This window comes from Hyperolius riggenbachi, chromosome 2, assembly GCF_040937935.1.
Source record: "Hyperolius riggenbachi isolate aHypRig1 chromosome 2, aHypRig1.pri, whole genome shotgun sequence".
NCBI classification, from domain to species: domain Eukaryota; kingdom Metazoa; phylum Chordata; class Amphibia; order Anura; family Hyperoliidae; genus Hyperolius; species Hyperolius riggenbachi.
The window spans coordinates 483,038,089-483,060,026 of record NC_090647.1 but is presented as its reverse complement, the minus strand read 5'-3'; the positions used below and the strand labels follow the sequence as shown (position 1 = coordinate 483,060,026).

The 21,938-nt window shown below is 43.9% G+C and overlaps 1 protein-coding gene across 5 annotated transcripts in view; it reads left to right on the top strand.

The window, feature by feature from the left end:
• Positions 1-21,938, top strand: part of ABR (ABR activator of RhoGEF and GTPase) — a 669,248-nt gene that overhangs the window by 250,495 nt on the left and 396,815 nt on the right. For all 5 annotated transcript variants that reach the window (XM_068270301.1, XM_068270303.1, XM_068270302.1 and 2 more), the window contains exon 2: positions 18,801-18,985. In XM_068270301.1, coding sequence (XP_068126402.1) covers positions 18,801-18,985 — 185 coding nt within the window. The remainder of the gene's footprint in view (positions 1-18,800; positions 18,986-21,938) is intronic.

Genomic DNA, 21,938 nt, shown 5'->3' with positions numbered 1-21,938 from the left:
GTCACTCAAGCGGAGATGCGCGTGCGATCTCCTGCAAACCCTGCCCCAGAACTTCACGCCAATTGGCGTTGAGCGGTTCTGGGTCTCTCGCCACGTCCACGCCAATTGGTGTGTTAACGGTCGGCAAGCAGTTAATAAAACCACACATTTTACATAAATCCAGGTGGAGGTCCAGTCTTGCTTCTATTTTGGACTTGGCTCTTACATACCCTTGGAGGATCCGGGTGTGGACTGGTTGACTCCCTGGTGGACTGACCTTGCAGTTTGAGCAGCGAGACCACACTGTTCGTTTGTCTTGAGAGCTATAATGCTGCCACTTGGTAAATAGCTCTCTTATATTTATGTTGAATTATAGGTTCACAAATCAAACTCTACACTTTATCATCTGGGCATCTTCTGCTGTTATGGCAAAAGACCAGACAAACTGCATAGATTGATGTAGGATTATAGTAGGCCCTAAACCTGACAAAATATGCTAAACCTTTCACCAGTGCAAGAGCAGATTACTGTATTATCGATCCTTCATTCCCTTCACAGCATTAGCAGTACTGCTAAATAATAGGTGCTTCTTAATGTTATATTACCATCACAATTAGGATAACCGCCAAGGATAGCAACATCATAAAAATAGAGTTCTTAGAGCTCAGCAAAATATAAGGCGCTTATAGGTTTTTGGTCAGTATACAAATGGGATTGAAGAAAGCCTTTTCTTTATATACTGTATGACATTACTTTCATATTTTAGTTACAGTCTACACATTTTCCACTGTTACTCTTTTTTCCTTTAGGTGATTTCTGCTATTTTTCTTTTCTTTCTTTCCTGCATGTGAACTGCCATCTTGCTGGTGATGTCAAGACTAAGCATGGAACAGGGATCATTTATAGGATTTTCAACCTGAAGTAATGTGAGTCACTTTAGAATGCCAGCAGAGTTAAGGTCTAGCCTCTTCTGCTCACTGCTTTGTTTGTGTAGGAGAGGTTTAAAGAGAACCTGAACTGAAAATAAAAAGTCAAAATAACCATGCACAGGTCATACTTACCTCTGGTGTAGTGTACTCCTCGATCTCTTTCTCCTCTCCTGCGTCCTGTTTGTCCACTGTGATCGATGTAATTCTCGGTCCTCCATTTTAAAAATGACCATTACCCCATAACTGCTCCCTGGTCAGCACACTGTTAAACTGTAATATCACCCACTTGAGTCATAAGGAAACATGGACATTACCTTGCACATTCAGTTGTAACTGACAGCTGCTGATATATAACTGACAGCAACTGGTATATTTCAGTTCTGACAAAATTTTGTCAGGACTGGAAGGGATCACAGTAAGAAGAAAATGGTGAGCTTCTGAGAGGAACTGATGGTGAGGTTAGTATGTAATATTCATTTGCAGGTACATCATGTGTTTGTTTTAAATAATTTTACTCGTTTCAGGTTCCCTTTAAGTGAGTCCCTTCTTGCTCATTCTAGTGGAAACAGGGACTTTCCATGTAAGTTAATTGGCTAGTCAGGTAAGCACAGGTGTATTCCAATTTCCTCGCACCAGTCTACCCACTAGACCATCTAGTACTCCTTTCCCAGTTCTATATGCTGACACTGGACTGGTGTCTGCCACAGTGAACTGCAGTTTCCTCTGTCCCACCCAGTCTGAGGTCCTCCAGCATTCTTGCACACTAATGTGTGCCCCTCAGCTTCCTGGACCAACCCCATGACTGCTGCTCATATGTTGGGGAATTACACCTCTTTTCCATTCAATAGTGCACTTTCAAGACACGTTCTTGTGGCATGGCTTATAACCACCTTGGCAATTAATGATAGCCACGGAGATGTCTGTCTTTGCTTTAGATGCTTATCCACTCTTCATAGACTTCACATACTCCATTACATTCAAGGTGATAAGCCACATCTTCCAAAACTATTTTAAAAGTAATAAAGTGCTATTTTCCAAGTAATTTCAAGCCACAGCTTGATATTTATCTACTTTTAACAAAACATATTGTGTGGCTGTACTGCTGATCCATTGCCTTTAATACTTTTAGTCATAGACCCTGAACAAGCATGCAGATGTTTTTGACAAAAATCTGACAAGATGAGCTGCATGCTTGTTTCAGGCATGTGATTCAGACACTGCTGACCGGAAAATTAGCAGGACGGCCAGGCAGCTGGTATTGTTTAAAAGTAAATAAATATGGCAGCTTCCATATGTCTCTCACCTTGGGTTTCTTTTTAAAAAAAACAAAAACACTCTGCAACCTGACAGTGGGAACCATCTCTAAAGTCTGGTCTTTCAGTTGAAGCTCCGCACAGGAAAACACCCCCCAGCGAAACTTTGATGTGGCCCCCCCAATGTTCATACACCTTCCCTTCCCTCCCCTTGGTGCCCTTCACAGCCTTGGGGCCCATCTCACAAGGGTCATAAAACAAGTGAGGCCATCATGATCGTCACACTCATAACAAGTGTAGCAGTAAAAACACCTCATCTGAAGAATAGTCCCTGTATCAGAGGAAGGGAAGGTTGGCAGTTGGGGCCCCCAATAGCTCTGGGCCCCCAGGGATAGCAGGGCTGCTCCCCTGTAGTTATGCCCCTGGTCGCTCCATGTTATGTTTCCTGTGGGATAAGGAAAGCCAGATCTGAGCAGTTTTTCCTTCATGACACCCACTGTATTTATTGTGAATGAAGCTTGTTATGGATAGACAAACATCTGAGGCCTTCAACTGCCTCATGTGCTTTGTACTGTGGGCAGATGGTGACTGGGATAACCTTGGCGTGGCTTGTGAGGCTGTCAGAGGTGCATACCAGAAGTAACAGACAGTGACAAGTCACTTCCCAGGGACAAGAGCGCTCTGCTCGTTCAAACAGCTTTGTAGAATGTACAGTAACAGTGTTAACCCAGTGGGCAGCTCGTGCTGCAGCAAACTGTGAAGTCCCAGCTGGCAGCCCTGTGATTTAGAAGAGTGTTTATCATAAAATGCTGCCTTTTATTAAAGTGGAGATGCTCTAGGGCAGGGGTGTTAAACTCAAGTACAAAGTGGGCCGAAATTGAGCTCTGGGACCAAGTCGTGGGCCGACCTAAATGTCTAGGGGCCACCTCTCTCCATTATTAAGTTCCCTGGTGTCTAATAGCCCCCTCCTTTCCTTTTATGGTTTTTAGGTGTCTAATGGCCCCCTCCCTCCCCTATACAATTACCTGGTGTTTAGTTGTCCTTTCTATAATAATAATCCAAACATTTGTATAGCGCTTTTCTTCTGTCGGACTCAAAGCGCTCAAGAGCTGCAGCCACTGGGACGCGCTCAAGAGGCCACCCTGCAGTGTTAGGGAGTCTTGCCTTGAACTCCTTACTGAATAGGTACTTGATCTAGCCAGGATTACCTTGTCAAAGTCAGAGCCCTTAACCAGTACACTATCCAGCCACTTTCTCCCTCCCCTATACAGTTTCCTAGTGGCCTCCTCCTTTCCCTATACAGTTTACTGGTGTCTAGTGGTCCCCTCCCTCTCCAATACAGTTTCCTGGTGTCTATTGCTTTCCCCGTCCCCATATGGCTTTCCTGGTTATCTAGGGCTTACCCTCCAGTATAGCTTCTCTGGTGGTCCTAAGTGGGCCAAACATAACGCAAAGTAGGGAAACTACCAGAGGGCCAAGTCTGATGACTCTGAGGGCCAGATTTGGCCCACGGGCCAGAGTTTGACATGTATGCTCTAGGGTCAGGCCAGCATGGAAGGCAGCTCTGTAATAGTCCTCAGGTTCACAAAGAGCATGTCTACTCCCTTCAGCTGGCGTGTACCAAGAGCAGCAAAGCTCTCTCCCTAAAGTAGGCCTGTCACGTGGTAAGGCGCTCATCTTGATGAAAGGGTTAAGTGCAATGAGTAAAGTTTCTTTCTGTGATGCACACCACTCCCACCACAATAATTGACGTATGTAATTAACCATTTGAGTTATTCAGTCTGCTGATGTACCTGGACTTCTCAGTAGAAGTCAGCGTTGCATAATGGCCCAATACACATAGAAAATGATGATTATTATGATGTATTTATGTAGCGCCAACATCTTCCACAGCCATGTATAGAGTATATATAATATTGTCACTTAAAGGACAACTGTAGCGAGAGGCATGTGGAGGCTGCCATATTTATTTCCTTTTAAGCAATACCAGTTGCCTGGCTATCCTGCTGATCCTTTGCCTCGAATACCTTTAGCCATAGACCCTGAACAAGCATACAGCAGATGTTTCTGACATTATTGTCAAATCTGACAATATTAGCTGCATGCTTATTTCTGGTGTGATTCAGACACTACTGCAGACAAATGGACCAGCAGAGCTGACAGGCAATTGGTACTATTGAAAAGTAAATAAATATGGCAGTCTCCATATACTTCTCGCTACAGTTGTCCTTTAACTGTCCCTCAGAGGGGCTCACAGTCTAATCCCTACCATAGTCATATGTCCATCATAGTCTAGGGCTTTTTTTTTTTTCTTTTTTTTTTTTTAGGGGGGAGTTAGTTAACTTATCTATGTTTTGTGGTATGGAAGCCCACGTAGACACGGAGAGAACATACAAACTCCATGCAGATAGTGCCCGGGCTAGGAGTCTAAAGGGGCCCATACACTCAGCCGATTTTCTGGCCGACCGATCGATCCAGATTGATCGATATTGCAAATCGGTTGGCCAATCGACCGATCGATGGCCGATTTCGATCGATTTCCATCGAACTGTCAGGGTGGAAAATTTAGGTCGATCTGATGAGATTGCTTATCTTTTTGCATTAACCTTAAAGTGAACCTCCAGACTAAAAATTGACTCAGCAGCACTGGAAAGGCCTGGTGTTTCTTTAACTGTTTCACAGCATCAGAACTTTTTTTCTCTTATACAAGCCTTATTTTTAGCTGCACAGAAAAAAACTGCCCGGGCATTTTTCCCCTAATGCTGTGCAAAGCATAATGGGATTTCTGATGTTGTTCTCGTTCTGCTGTTTTGGTGCATTTTTTTTTTTTTATACATTTTGAATTTGACATTTGAAGCCTAGCATGTGCAGCTGGGAGGGGTTATCAGGACACAGGACAGTTGGAACTGTGTCTCCTGCTCCCTGTCACCTCCTTTCAACCAAAAAGATGGCTGCCCCCATGACAAAGATGGCAGCCCCCATGAATCACAAACATTTGCCTGTTCTTTTAAAATGGGGTGGGTAAAAGATTATATTACCTATCTATTCTAATTAACATAACTAATGTAACTTAATGACAGTATGTTTGTTTAGGCTGAAGTTCCCCTTTAAGGCTCTATAATATACACATACACATTCTGGCCTCATAAGTTAAGGTGGCCATACACTTATAGATTTGCCGCAGATTTGACCATCAGATAGATTTCGGTCAGATGCCTGTCAAGTTGAACCTGACAGGAATCTCTCTGATGTGTGCCATACACTAGGAACAGATTTCCGATAGATTTCTGAATGAAATCTATTGGAAATCTATTTAAATGCATTATTGGACCATTAGATCCAATGCAACTCTATGGGCCATGGATCTGCTGCCAGCAGCAGATCGACCTACATCTTCCATCCTGTCAGATAGATCAAATCCATCGAAATCGATCAAAATCAGCCACAAATCGATCGATAGATTTGAAAGAATCGATTTCTGATCGATAGATTATATAGAATCGATCGATCGATTGATGGCTAAAATCGACCAGTGCATGGGCCCCTTTAGTAAACAAAAATATGTACTATAAAGCATAGTTTTTATTACAACCATCATTAACAGCCAGATATGATAAATACAATTAAAGTCCATAAGTCACGTGATATCAGGAATGGCTTAACGCAGGTTTTGTAGCATAGCATTCCAGTTTCAGAGATCATGACCGAGGGCGGTTAAAAACATCTTTAAAAAAAAAGAAACGAGTTATTAGGATACCAGGCTGGCACCATGAGCCATATAATGCAGTGAACAAACTCCATGTTACAATTACACTCTAAAAATATGGAATCTAGTGTACATCCTCCACATCTCAGATGCTCCAGACGCCCTTTTCGTCTGGTAAGCCGAATGCCGAGGGTAAGTAAAAGCTACGTTTTATAGTAACTGATTGCTATTTATGGGTCTGAAAACCCTCATCTCAATTTTTGTTTAATAATTTATGCTATCTGATTGAGGGGTGGCAGGCATACTACTTGCTGCTATCAGTATTATTAGTATTATTAATATTTTATTCTGCCCTGACAGGCTAGCAGGAATCTGACAGCTCGTCTGCTGCCTGACCCAGCTGGGCATCCTCCCTCCTCTGCATCGTTGCAGAAGTTAGGGTGCATACACACATCCAATTTCGATTGACCAATGATTGGCCAATTGTATTACTGCCATGCATCATGAGAGCCAATCCTATCAATTCAAGGCATCCGTCTGGGGCTAGCTGCAGACCATTTTTCAAAACCGTGATAAGACTGCATATAGAGAATGCATGCAGCGTATTTTTAAGCGCGTTATCGATGTGCTTTAAAACCAAGCTGTTGTGGAACTTGAACGTATAAAAGCTCTGTTTGTGTGGATCAATAAGAGCTTTCTCTCCTGTACAGTGGAAAATGGGCCTTCTGTTGATTTGCTCTATTAAGATGCTGTTCCTGGAGGAGCTGGTAACACAGAATGTTAGTCTAATGTCGTTTTAGCCACTCTTATTGCTGGAAGCCACCTTTGGCTGTGCCTTATTGATGATCGCATTCCAGTTGAGTTGCTTGTGACATCTCTCACTGGGGGGCATTCATCCAAGTGTCTGCACTGATTTCCAGGTGTATGTACTGTAATAACTGATTTACAGTGGCTTTTCTGTGACTTTGAAGACTAGTGGGGATTCTTATAAGTGCAACGACTGCTTTTCTAGTTGTTAGAGGTGCTGCCAGTGCTGGAATGTGTCATAGAACAGAGCGTCGGTAAAGTGTGTATTCAGTTGCATGAATAGGAGGTACTGAACCTGCCATAATAGATTATTTGTATCACGACCCACAAGGCAAACAGAAGGCTGACATTGACATTTGCTCATCTTGAGTTTGTGATTCAGTCTTGTGTTGCTTAATCACAAGTCAAAGGCAGTGGAATGATCAGACATCATGCGGGGTGTTGTATCTGTCTATATAGAGTGCCTGGCATTAGTCATGGGGACACTGACTTTAGTCCTGGAAGAAGCCTTTAGAGCCTCCGTGTGTACAATGGGTAAACCCCGAGGCTCCCCGTGTACAATGGGTAAACCCCGAGGCTCCCCGTGTACAATGGGTAAACCCCGAGGCTCCCCGTGTAAAATGAGTAAACCCCGAGGCTCCCCGTGTAAAATGAGTAAACCCCGAGGCTCCCCGTGTAAAATGGGTAAACCCCGAGGCTCCCCGTGTAAAATGGGTAAACCCCGAGGCTCCCCGTGTAAAATGGGTAAACTCAGAGCCTCCCCATGTAAAATGGGTAAACTCCGAGCCTCCCCATGTAAAATGGGTAAACCCCGAGGCTCCCCGTATAAAATGGGTAAACACTAAGCCTCCCCGTATAAAATGGGTAAACACTGAGCCTCCCCGTGTAAAGTGGGTCAACCCCGAGAACAGATTGCTGAGATTTCCTCACGTTTCGCATTGATATGGTGATTTCTCCTTCCTGCATACCATAATTATGAGGACAATTCGTATTTCCCTTAGGATCACGATGAAACGGTTAATGCAGTATATTTTTTTTTCTTCCTTCAAGAATTCTTTTGAAAATAATTATAGTCCTCCCACGGCTTATCACGCAGACACCAGATCTCATTCTGCTCATCTCTGCCTCTGGTTCCTCATTAACCTCTCCTCTTCTAAACTGATTTATACTGTGCCCAAGGCGCGGGGAATTACCGTGCGGAGATGCAGCATATCCTCTCTTCTCCCTAGAATGTGTTTAACAGCATCAGGGCCAAAGGAACGGCCACGTTTTATTTTATCATGACTGGAGCATTCAGTGAATATGCTCAGGAATCTTCTGTATTTTTCTTATTGACCTCAATAAGGATTGTTGGTGTATAAACAAATTCAGTTTCCTCACCACTTCATCACACCATTTTCACCCACCATCTTATTGTCTTGTTTTCTTTCATTTAAGTTGGCCATATAACGAGCGATTTTGCAGCTGATCGACCATCCGATTTGATAATTATCAAATCGTATGAAAATGTGTGCCGCAACAACTTTGGCCGATCAACGGATTTGGGGGCAAAATCGGTCGATCAGACCAGCTGGGAAATCTCAGGCCAACGTGGTTAACTGGGTGCACGTTAACGCCGGCATGCGATATCAGGATGATCGATGAACGTGACTGAACCCCTGGCTGCTGTCCCTTCCAATAATGGGCTTGCACATTAAAATTTCTCACCTGTCCGTTTGCCACTACTTACCAGCCATGCCTTCTTCTGGAGACAGTGGCTGATGTGACATCGCTGATTCCCAAAAGATTTCATGCTGAATGTTAAATCGGCCTGCGGTGTTTAGGCAGCCGACAGATTTCTCTCTGATCAGATTTGATAAGAGAGAGATTGGGCCGTCTGCCTATACATTGCTAGATGTATGGGCAACTTTACACAGTACTGCTAACCTGGCCACACATGTATTGATTTGGCCGATTCAATCACTTTTATTGAATCAGAAATCCATTGCACCTGACCTGGCCGATCAATTAGATTTAGATTGATTTTGGGCATTTTCATGATCAACAGTTGATTGGACCTGAAGGTGAATGTCAATTAGGTGAACGAGGGTGGAGCAGCTATGCCAGGCATGGGCAAACTTGGCCCTCCAGCTGTTAAGGAACTACAAGTCCCGCAGTGCATTGCAGGAGTCTTACGGCCACAGTCATGACTCATAAAGGCAAATGCATTGTGGGACTTGTAGTTCCTTAACAGCTGGAGGGCCAAGTTTGCCCATGCCTGAGCTAGGCATTGATGGCTGCATAGGATTGTTCTGCAGAGTGGTGGAACGCTAGTGATTCTATTATTGGTTGGATTTTTGCTGAAGATAAATGGAGATTGAGTAGACAAGGTGGTGGTAGGGATTCAGTCACTGCCTGATTGATTTCCTGTGAGGAATGTGTTGATGGCTTACCATTTCATGTATTGGCCTATGAGTATGGCATACCTGTATGATGTGGCACTTGTGGAGAATAATGAGGTGCTGAATATAAGTGACTGCTGGTCTTCACCAGAGCCTCCCATAAGGGGCAATAGCTTGCTACCTATAGCGGGCTACTTTCCTGCAAGTGAACACCAAGTTCAGACCCCAGAGGTACCCCCACCAGAAGGGCGCACTCTGCTTTTCATGATGGGAGGGGATAACCAGTGAGGACAGGATGATTAGCTTGACAGGGTAACGGGACTGACCAGCCAAGGAGTCAAGAGGGAAGTCCAAATGCTCTATACCCTCAAAAGACGTGCAGGATTTGGTCAGCTAAGCCATAATAGACAACAGAAAAGGATCCACAAACTTCTGTGGAGTTCATAAAATACAGTATTTATTAACTGGAAGAAAGTCCACACAAAAGACATTGGCCTCAATTCACTAACCTTAACTCCTGTCTTTAATAACTATTCTGAGCTGTTTTACAGTTATCACAATTATATCACCATGGTGATAACTGTAAAACAGCTCAGAAGAGTTATTAAAGACAGGAGTTAAAGTTAGTGAATTGAGGCCATGGACATCCACAGGGTCAAACTGACGCTTTTTTTTATCCTGTGGAAGTCCATGTATTTTGTATGGATTTTCTTCCGATAAAGAATGCTGGATTTTATGAACTCAACTGAAGTTTTCAGATTCTTTTCTACTGACCAGTCGAGGTACTTGGAGTTCAGACAGTAAGGATAATCTGGGACAGGTTACAGACCGGTCCACAGAATGGTCCACAGAATATGTTCTCTTTTAAAATTGTTTATAAATGTTATTTTTATCACTCCCCTCTTGTTACATAGCTATGCTTTCCTTTCTGTTAGGGAATGAAGCACTGGTTGCTGCATTCTTTCCTTTCTGTGAGGGAATGAAGCACTGGTTGCTGCATTCTTTCCTTTCTGTGAGGGAATGAAGCACTGGTTGCGGCTTTCTTTGCTTTCTGTGAGGGAATGAAGCACTGGTTGCTGCTTTCTTTCCTTTCTGTGAGGGAATGAAGCACTGGTTGCGGCTTTCTTTCCTTTCTGTGAGGGAATGAAGCACTGGTTGCGGCTTTAATTGCTTTCTGTGAGGGAATGAAGCACTGGTTGCGGCTTTCTTTGCTTTCTGTGAGGGAATGAAGCACTGGTTGCTGCTTTCTTTCCTTTCTGTGAGGGAATGAAGCACTGGTTGCGGCTTTCTTTCCTTTCTGTGAGGGAATGAAGCACTGGTTGCTGCTTTCTTTGCTTTCTGTGAGGGAATGAAGCACTGGTTGCTGCTTTCTTTCCTTTCTGTGAGGGAATGAAGCACTGGTTGCTGCATTCTTTCCTTTCTGTGAGGGAATGAAGCACTGGTTGCGGCTTTCTTTCCTTTCTGCGAGGGAATGAAGCACTGGTTGCGGCTTTCTTTGCTTTCTGTGAGGGAATGAAGCACTGGTTGCTGCTTTCTTTGCTTTCTGTGAGGGAATGAAGCACTGGTTGCTGCTTTCTTTCCTTTCTGTGAGGGAATGAAGCACTGGTTGCGGCTTTCTTTCCTTTCTGTGAGGGAATGAAGCACTGGTTGCTGCTTTCTTTGCTTTCTGTGAGGGAATGAAGCACTGGTTGCGGCTTTCTTTGCTTTCTGTGAGGGAATGAAGCTTTGGTTGCTGCTTTCTTTGCTTTCTGTGAGGGAATGAAGCACTGGTTGCGGCTTTCTTTGCTTTCTGTGAGGGAATGAAGCACTGGTTGCTGCTTTCTTTGCTTTCTGTGAGGGAATGAAGCACTGGTTGCTGCTTTCTTTGCTTTCTGTGAGGGAATGAAGCACTGGTTGCTGCTTTCTTTCCTTTCTTGTTACAGTACCATGTAGTATAAAGGGTGACCCCGACAACTACGCTGCTTCTTGTTGCTAGCTATAAAGGAGGCTATGGCTATTAGTGATTGGGGGATTTTGCACAGCCAGGCTCCTGGGGAGGTGCAGAGGAGGGGGGCTGTCAGTCTGTTTACAATTATGGCTTCTGGCCTGCATGTAAAAAATTGTGCACAGCTTGGAACTGGGTCATTGCAAATCAGCAAGAAGAGCATTTGATTGTCTCAGATTTAGGGGGCAGACTGTTTGTGTTAAATTTGCATACAAGCTGGAATTATTAGCATCTTGTTGACCATCTTAAAGGGAACCTAAACTGAGCGGGATATGTATGTTTCCTTTTAAACAATACCAGTTGCCTGGCAGTGCTGCTGATCTCTTTGGCTGAAGTAGCGGATGAATCAGACCTGAAACAAGCATGCAGCTAATCCAGTCTGACTTCAGTCAGAGCACCTGATCTGCATGCTTTTTCAGGGGCTGTGGCTGAAAGTATTAGAGACACAGGATCAGCAGGAGAGTCAGGCAACTGGTATTATTTTAAAAGGAACAATCCATATCCTTCTCAGTTTAGGTTCCCTTTAAGCAACTAGTATAACGTCTATGCTTCTTTGTTCTGTCTATTTTGTGTTGCACCAGAATTGTCATGAGATGTGTACATGGTAAAGTGCTGCAGTCAGGGCCGGGCAGAAGCGAGAGAGGCTCCAACTTCAGGGCGCACCGTGTAGGAGGGGGCACACAACTCACTCAGCTATCATTTCCCTATGGCAGTGATGGCTAACCTTGGCACTCCAGCTGTAACAAAACTACAAATCCCATCATGCCTCTGACTTGCCGATTTATGCTTAGAGCTGTCAGAGTATTGCAATGCCTCATGGGACTTTTAGTTCCACCACAGCTGGAGTGCCAAGGTTAGCCATCACTGCCCTATTGTGTTTGAAACAAGAGAGAAATAAGTAAATGGGATACATGGCAGTGACTGCAAGCCAGATAACTAGAGATTAAGGTGTTGGGGGCCCTGGGGCACCACTTAAAGTGAACATCCAGACTAAAAATCGACTCGGCAGCACTGGAAAGGCTTGGTGTTTCTTTAACAGTTTCACAGAATCAGAACTTTGTTTCTCTTATACAAGCCTCATTTTTAGCTGCACAGAAGAAAACTGCCCGGGCATTTTTCCCCTGATGCTGTGCAAAGCATGATGGGATTTCTGATGTTGTTGTTCTCCTTCTGCTGTTTTGGTGCAATTTTTTTTTTTTTACATTTTGAATTTGACATTTGAAGCCTAGCGTGTGCAGCTGGGAGGGGTAATCAGGACACAGGACAGTTGGAACTGTGTCTTATGCTCCCTGTCAACTCCTTTCAACCAAAAAGATGGCTGCCCCCATGACAAAGATGGCAGCCCCCGTGAATCACAAACATTTGCCTGTTCTTTTAAAACAGGGTGGATAAGAGATTATATTACCTATCTATTCTAATTAACATAACTAATGTAACTTAATGACAGTGTGTTTGTTTAGGCTGAAGTTCCCCTTTAAGGTGGCCAGACACTAATGGAGGGGCCACCAGATCAACCAACAGATAAATCTCTCTCTGATCTAATATGAACAAAGAGGGATCTAATTTTGCCTATACACTGGCTGCAATGTTAGGTTGCATTTACACTGGCAATAAAAAGCGTTACATTAAGCGGAACGGAATGGATACAAATGAATGCGAACAGTTCCTATGCAATGCAATTGGATCTGTGTTCACATCTGTCAGTTCCGAATGTGATCTGTTTGGTCTGTTCCAATAAGTGGAACGCAACTTTGGGTCCTGCTTGACTTTTTTTTCCAGATTGGCTGCACAAATAGGATGGCGACAGAGCCCAGAATAATCTATGCTATCCCATGAGAACGCACAGTGTCTGTTCTCCCTAGGCTGCTTGCCGCACACATTTGGCAAAATACTCTCCTGCCGCAGCGCCACCATCCATTTGAGTTCACCCCTGCTGTCTATTCGGTTCCTGCACACTAGAAACACCAGTATACCAATTCCAGAGCCCCAGAAAAAACATCAGGCTACAATTGCTTTGCAATAGACCAATGGGAATTGCCCCACCCAGGGAGCATTCTCATTGGTTCACTTAGTAGTGGATCAATGAAAACCAGGGAGCACCAGGGAGGATTTCCATTGGTCTTTTGCAAACCAATAAGAGACTGATGCTTCTGATTGATGGGGCTCTGGGAGAAGTATACTGGCCTTTCTAGCGTGCAGGAACCCCGATTGGAAGATGGCGGCAGAGGAACATGGCAACAGGTGCTGAGTGGGTGACACTACAAAAATGGAATGGAAAACTGGATGAAAAACTGATACTCAATGTAAAAAACGTATCTGTTTAAATGTAACATGGATCAGTTTTTCATCACGCATAGTGTGAATCCAGTCCTATATCATTCCATGTTCTATGGAATTTCACATTTTCTATGCTTTCAGCCTTTCACATCTATGGCTAATTACTCATTGCTGGGCTCATATTGCAGAAAAACACTGACACACACAGACTGCTTGTACTTTGTACCGCTGCAGTAATACTTGATAGATGTAAACACTCTTCTTGTCAGCTTTTTGTAGATTTGGATATTTTTGCTTTTGAGTGTTGAAATGTTGTCATGTTAATGCAGTCTCCTTTCCTTCATTATTAGTGCATGCTCATTGGAGTTGTTATGCTGGGAATACACGGTTTGTTTTTAAGTTGATAAGATGGTGAAATAGATAATTTCCGACATGTCCGATCTCTTCGATTCTTCGAAGCGGCAAAAACGATCAAGAGCAGAAACACACGGCAGAAGCAAACCGTGTATTCCCAGCATTACATCCTAAAATGGATGTATCTGATTATCAGTCTTTGCAACTATATCCGATACTAAACATGCGTTACTTAAGCCTGGTACACACCTTCAATTCAGATTGGTCGATTTTTACCACATCCATGTAGTATGAGGGCCAACAGATTTTGAATACTAAGAACAGATCATGTAGATAAGCTCTCATACTCCATGGAGGGGGTAAAAATTGGTCAGTCATTGGCCAGTCACAATGGAAAGTGTATACCTGACTTTAAGCACAGGGATTGTTGCCTTTAGGTATCAGAACCTGCTTCCTTGGTGACAGTTTAAAGGATACCCGAGGTGACATGATGAGATAGACATGGGTATGTGCAGTGCTAAGCACACAAATAACTATGCTGTGTTCCTTTTTTTCTTTCTCTGCCTGAAAGAGTTAAATATCAGGTATGCAAGTGGCTGACTCAGTCCTGACTCAGACAGGAAGTGACAACAGTGTGACCCTTACTGATAAGAAATTCCAACTATAAAACACTTTCCTAGCAGAAAATGGCTTCTGAGAGCAGGAAAGAGATAAAAAGGGTCAATAGTGCATATATTTTAGCTCTGGCATACTTCAATGAATTGAGCATTGAGTCATTGAGCAGAAACAATAATACAGTTTAAACATAAAAAGTAGATTTAAACATAAAATAAAACTGTGGAATATCTTAAAATATCATTTTTAGGAGATGAAAGATAGATACAATTATTTATTTCATTAGTTTATTTTTGCCTCGGGTGTCCTTTAAGGCAGATCGCCATGTAGACCAATTACAGCTTTCTATTGCCAGGGAGGGTATATACCACTGCGGTGCATGACCAAACCTTTTCTGGGAGGGAGCGTAAGGCTAGGTTCACACTCAGAACTAAATTGGTCCATTTCACGGGATGGACCACAACAGTCCAATGGATATGTCAATTTGCGTGGCTCCGCCTCCCGAAGAAAAACTTGGGTGATTCAGACTCTACTGCAGCCGGATCAGCAGGGCTGCCAGGCGACTGGTATTGTTTAAAAGGAAACAAATATGGCAGCCTCCATATCCCTCTCACCTCGGGTTCACTTTAAACAGAAGTTCAGAGATCCGTTGCAGAAGGACACTGAGCAGAGAGCTTCCACTGTGCTGATTTACGCAGGCAGTGTGGGAAAGCTATTGATTTGCTTCTCCTTGACGTTACATAGGCCTTCTGCTTTTACTGCTCATTAATTATACAAATAATTTCTTGTGGAAAAAGTCCAGGTGCTGCAGTGGAGGATGGTAGAGACGTAGGATTTAGGGACACCCTCCCTTAATTGGCATCTGTGAGTTCCTCCTAGTGCACTACAGAGACTGGTTAAAGGCCACATCTGCTGGCTTTAACAAGAAATAATACATTTGAAAATGCATTATCAGCGACTCATCATATCATTTTCTAATATAATGCTGTTATAAACGATCTTTTCAATTCAGTCTGCGGTACTTATTACTTATGAATACCAATAAAAATGTTACATTACACAGAAACCATAGCAACAGTGTATGTAGTAGTAGTAGTGAGGACAGGGATAGTTTTAGGTAAAATGGGGCTCTGGCATAAATCAATTCGGGGGACCCTTATGTTTCTGTACTGTACTGACAGTAAACTTGTGACCTCTACAGTCCCTGACTTGTGGGGCCCCTAAGGAGCTTGGGGACCTGGACAATTGCCCAGTTTCACCCTAATGAATGTGCTGGCCCTGACTGGAGACTCCTCATAATTTAGCTCTGGGTCTGTACCTGTCCTTTGCCTCAGGGCAATCTACATGCATCAAGAAGCAAAGTATCAAAGTATCCAAGTATCCAGCATCTCATTGTTTCAACACATAGGTCTCATTCACATGGACATCTGCACCGCATGCTTACCGTGTGGTCCAGCCACCTATCTGCTGGGGGAACGAGCACCATCCGGTTTCTATGCAATGCAACCTATTGTCAGCATTTTGCAATCATGTCTTTCTGAAGTTGACACATGGTGCAGTTACTGGACAGCAGGAAAGCACTTTGTATACCAAATCCATGGGAGCTGTTAACAGGTGGTAAATGCACTACTGTCCCATTCAAAAGAAGCCTTACTGTGCAAAGAAGGAATGTGTCCAGCTGAGGGAGTGTCAGGGACACCTTGGTTTCAGGATCCAAGAGAGACCCTATTTTCCTGAGCACCCTAGTCCAGAGGCTACCCTTGTCTTCCTGCGCCCCTCCGTTCCTGTGTTGAGAACTCTCTTTTTTTTACAATATTCAACGTTAATGTTGAATATAGCTTGCTGTCGCACTCTCCTATATGGCTGCACTGTGCATGCAGAAAGTATGGGTTTTGCCTGCGCAGTAACATGGAGCCACTCTTGCATGGCTTTCTCCTCTGTATATGTGCGGCTCTGTGGTACTGTGCAGGTACGAAGCTGAAAACTGTCCCGACTGGCAGCGGAGGGTCGTGGAGGAAGCCTCGGGGGCATCCCTCTTCAGTGGTAAATATCTACCTTTTTTTCGGCTTTAGGTTTACTTTCACCTCACCAACATAAAGTTCTTCCTATTCCCTAGCTCTAACCTCTTAACACAGGAGGTTAAAACTAACCTCTCCCTCCCATATCCCTGAAAGGACCACTCCAGTAAAAAGCAAGCAGTTAAAATCTGCCAGAACTGACTGTTTTTTGAAGTAGTCCATCTCCTCATAGGTATTCTCAGAATCAGAATCACTTTATTCGCCAAGTGCGACAGGCGCCGCACCCGGAATTATTTGTGGACACATGGCATATTGGCAATGACAAACAGTACGAATAACACTACACATAGTACAATTTATAAAGAGACATAAATTGTACTATGTGTAGAGTTATTCTCAGGGTTTTCCAAAGCATTCCTGGAATGGCAGTTTAACTGCCTAAATAGTGAAATACCAGCTGGCCTCCCTACTCACTTGCATATTGTCTCAGTTACTTAGCTACTGCGGTTCAAGAAATGCTTTTGAAAGGCCTGAGAATCCCCCATGAGAGATGAACTAGTCCAAAACCTGTCTGTTCTGTCAGATTTTAACTGCTTACTTTTTTGCTTCAACCTTCCAAAAATAATACCATAATCACTGACCTTAACTGATACACACCTTGCATCATTTTCCTTGCCAGGTGTTTGGTTTGGGCACTGGTGCTTAGCTATTGGGTGTAGTGAATGAACCGGAATGGAAAATGTATTCACTGCACCTAGTAATGAACATACTATAGTCACGCTCCTCCACTCATCAAACACCTGGTGTTTCTGAGTCACAAAGTAACATAGACTGAATGGAGAGCGTACAACACTGGCCAGTGGTATACCAACCTCAGAGAAGGAAGTTGTTTTTTTTTTTTTGCATACGGACTGCCATAGGTTTAGGTGTTTTGGGTGCTCATATGGGGACGAGCAGAGGTGTGTGCAGGCAATGCTCAATTTTCACCATAGCCATTCAGAATCTGACAGGTTCACAATTGGTTAAAGTGAAAGTGAGGAGAGAGGGATATGGAGGCTGACATGTTTATTTCCTGTTAAATAATGCACATTGCCTGGTTGTCCTGCTGATCCTCTGCCTCTGATACTTTACAAGCATGCAGATCATATGTCTATGACAAATCTAACAAGATTAGCTGCATGCTTGTTTCAGGTGTGGGATTTAGACCCTACTGACTAAAAAGATCAGCAGGATACCAGGCAACTGGTATTATTTAAAAGCAAAGAAATATGGCAGCTTCCATAGGTCCATTGACTTTTAATGACTTTAATAATTAATTTAACCATACTGCTGATTTAACTCTCGTTAGCATGGGAACATTTGTGGATTTGGGGTGTATTCAACAACTGCAGCTTTATGTAGCCAGTGCAGCCTTTCACATCCTACCTTATAAATCTGTACTATAAGGTACATGACTTTTTCCAGAAAGCACGCTGACCGTAGCCATAAAGCAATCCATAAACGCTGTATCTGCGCCTGTTTCCCGTCCTTTCTTTCTTTTTGTCCGTTCTTTAGAAATCCCACTCAACAGTAACCGATTAGGACTTTATAAAGTATCCGTACATTTGCTTAAAAAAATCTTGCATTGGAGGTTGCCATGGTAACAACTGTTCCAGGTGCTTAAGGCCTATGATTTAGTGTTAAATCTTAAACATATAGAGCACAAAACAATGTTGTATGAGAAATAAAAATAGAAAGAAAACAATGAAATTACGAGGAAGTACACAGTGAAGGTGTTGCTTTTACTCGTGCAGTTGTATTAATGATATTTGTACAATAACTTGGGCTTTAAAATGGAAACAGTGAGCCCCCACACCCCCCTTCTGTCTCTCTGACTCAGAGAAGGAGGCAACGAGCAGGGCCCGGAATAGCTCTGATGCTGTCATCTGCGGACAGCCGCTGATTTTCCAGTTTTCACAAGCTAACAGGCTTCCCCTAATCCTTTAGTCGTAACATGTTTCAGGGGTGGCCAACTGACCTGTCTTCTGCAATTGGATGCTGGACTGGCTCTTCTGGCTTCTGAGCTTCTCTGCATCTTCTTTCTCCTTCACTTTGTTTCTCTTTTTTGGGGATTTTCATTTTATGCTTCCTTGTAGTCTGTGCTTCGACTCCTGAAACTCTCGCTCCTGGATAGCCGCTTATATTCAGATGTCTTCCTGTTCTTCTGGTTTTTTAGCTTTGTAGCTTTGTTTGGTATTTTTGTCATTACTTTTTTTTTTTGCTATCTTCTTTTTGGCTTATATCATTTTCTTTCCTTTTGTTGCTTTTTTGTGTATTCCCTTAGTCTGTGCTTGTTCTTTTAACCTTTGTGGTGCTCAAACCCACTGCCACCTTCTACCTCCAGTTTCCCTGTGAAGAAGCTCAGATGCCAGTATGACCCCTAGGCACAAGCCGTACTCTTCTTCTTTGGCTGCCCTTATTGAAGGCACTCAACGGCCTTTCTTGTTCCTCGTAACAGATTTCAACTACGGCACTGACCAGTACGACGCTGAGGGGAATGAGGAGCAGAAGAGCTCCCGGGAGGGCTCGGAGACGATGCCCTACATCGATGAGTCTCCCACCATGTCTCCACAGCTCAGTGCTAGGAGTCAAGACAGCGTTGATGGAGTCTCACCTACTCCGACTGAGGGGCTACTTGCTGAGGTAAGAGATCTCTCGTTTCATGCTTTGGTAAAGACACTGTTTTGAATATGTCCTGTTTTTGATGAAGCTTTACTACTATGTTTTAGCAAAATCCTGAGATACGAACCATAATCCATTTCTGAAGCTCAAGCTGTCCAGAGTTTGGGTTGTTTATTTTTGTTTGCTGATGGCGAAACCTGTTAACTGCCTGCATTAGCCTGCCGTATTCCACACAGATCTTGTTCTAGCATCGTGTGCTGTCAACTTGACATTGAATAAACCTGTGTGGATGCGCTATAGAATGCAGCATGAGGTGTTATATATGGCAAGTTTTATTTAACCCTGTTATGCTCAGTTTACTCTGTTTCTGCTGCCATAAATTTTGATAGATCGGCCAGCAGACTGAAGATGGATAGGTCAGTGACTGCAGTGATTTTCTGTGAGCCAGTTCACACCAACCTGTTCCGCTGTGTTTTTTTTTCTTCTGTTGCCGAAAAATGTAACCGCATGCATTCCCCCCCCCCCCCCCCCCCAACGTCCCCCCACCCGATAATGGTTTGCATTGCCAATCATTTAACAAATGGTATTGATTCACTCTGAAGTGGAGGCAGACCCCGCTAGGAACCCTGCTAATGGTACACCGCGTCCTTCAGAACGATAGCATGGTGTGAATCCAGCCTGCCACTAGAGACTGTAGGTGGCAAATGACTGTTGATGCTTGTCAGAGATCCTAGGTGCTAATTGTTTCCCTTCTACTCTGATAACAATTCTAACAGAGAGAGCAGTCTACCTAGATGGGGGCAACAGGTTTTTTTTTTAAACACTTAGCTCAGTAGTTTTCTGTCCTCCGGGGAGAATTAGAGGCAATTGAACTGGAAGAAACGTTGCTTCCTGAGTTCTTCCACTTATGGCCCATACTCACGGGCTACAATTGTCGCCGCAACACGCGGGGCGCGCGTGTTGCGGCGACAGGTCGCCCGTGTGTATGGGCCGTCGCACGGGCGCGCACCCCGAACTGTCGCCCGTCGCTGATGTCGCCAGGCGATTGAAAGTTTCAATCGCCTGGCGACAGTCGCCGCCGCACCTCCGCCACAACTGTCGCTAGTCCGCGTGAGTACGCGGACTAGCGACAGCAACCTCCATTGAGGTATGCAGAGCTTCCGGCGGGGGGAGGAGGAACGTCGGCGACAGCTTCCGTCGCGCCGCTGGTCCCTCTTCCGCGTGTGTACGTGGAGGGACCTGGCGAGGAGCTGTCACCCACACGCTCACGTGTGCTGGCGACAGGCCACTTTTGCTGCCCGTGAGTATGGGCCATTAGGTGTCTGTTTCTGTTCCTGTGGTTCTGATGGTGGTTGTGGCTCAGGTGGATTCATAGATATAAAGTATAAGTTATTATTGATTGTTCAGCTTTCTCTTTGCACTGTTGCACACTTTCACTATTTCTTCAGTCCATTTTTATGTCTTTAAACCTGGTACACACTTTCAATTATGTGTGGCCAATCACTGACCAATTTTACCACCTCCATGTAGTATGAGGGTCAACCAATATTAAATCGTATGAACAGATTGTGTAGGTAAACCCTCGTAATACATGGAGGTGGTAAAATTGGTCAGTGATTGGCCAATCATAATTGAAAGTGTGTACCAGTCTTTATCTGTGTAGATCTCTTCCTCTTATACCACCTTCAGCTGACACCTCCTAGCTAGCCGAGCTGTTACTAGATACGCATGTTGTCTCATTATGTCATGATGCCAGGGATAAGTAAACTACGGCTCAAGAACCATTGAGCTTGTGTGACCAAACTCAGTCCAGAGGGTGGAGCCTAGATAGGTACTGCTTTGGTTCACCTTTAATTTTAAAAACCGCACCAGGAACCTTCTTGTCTCTCTGTAGAACCCCAACAGACAGTTGCACTTTACAAACGGTAAGGAAGTTGGCAAATTTTCTTATGTTTTTCCGCAATGCAAATTGTCATTAGAGAGGACAGCCAATGTAAATGAATTCACATCTGATGCAATTTGTTTTACATGTGGGAGAAAGTTAATGGCCTGCAGCATTTTTCACACAACTTGTGCACTGGCCTCAGTTCACTAAGCTTATATCCTGTCTTTAATAACGTTTCTAGAGTAATCACCATGGGGACAAGGCATGTAGTATTCAGGAAACATTTTACCTCAGGCAAATATCTAAACTTAACTCTTCTGTCTTTAAGTTAAGGAGAGATCTCTAAAGTTAACTCTTCAATCCTTAAAATAACTCCAGAATTCTAAAGTTAAAGACAGGCTGTTAATGAACTGCATGTGAAAATAACTACAGAGGAGGTAATTTAAGGACTGAAGTGAAAGATAACTCTCTCACTGTGAAAACGTATCTCTACATGTATCTCTACATGTGTTCTGGCAAGTTTTCTCTTGCCTCCAGCATATTGGCCTCAATTACCTCCTCTGTAGTTATTTTCACATGCAGTTCATTAACAGCCTGTCTTTAACTTTAGAATTCTGGAGTTATTTTAAGGATTGAAGAGTTACCTTGAGAGATCTCTCCTTAACTTAAAGGAAACATTCAAGCAGAAAAAGCAAACAAACTCCACTTACCTGGGGCTTCCTCCAGCCCCTGGCAGTCGTTCTGTGCCCTCGTCGCAGCTCCGGTCGCTTCCGGTGCCTTCGCTGCTGAAGCCGACCTCGCCAGGTCGGCTTCTTGTGTGCTCCATGGCGCGGGTCATGTGGCCCGGCCAACGTCATCAGGATTGTACTGCGCAGACGCAGTATAATCCTGATGACGTCGGCCGGACCGTGCGAAGTTGGCTTCTGCAGCGGAAAACACCGGAGCTGCGGCTAGGGCACAGAATGACTGCCAGGGGCTGGAAGAAGCCCCAGGTAAGTGGAGTTTTTTTTTTTTTTTTTTTTCTGCTTGGACCTTCACTTTAAAGACAAAAGACTTAACTTTAGGCTTGCCTGAGGTAAATTGTTTCCT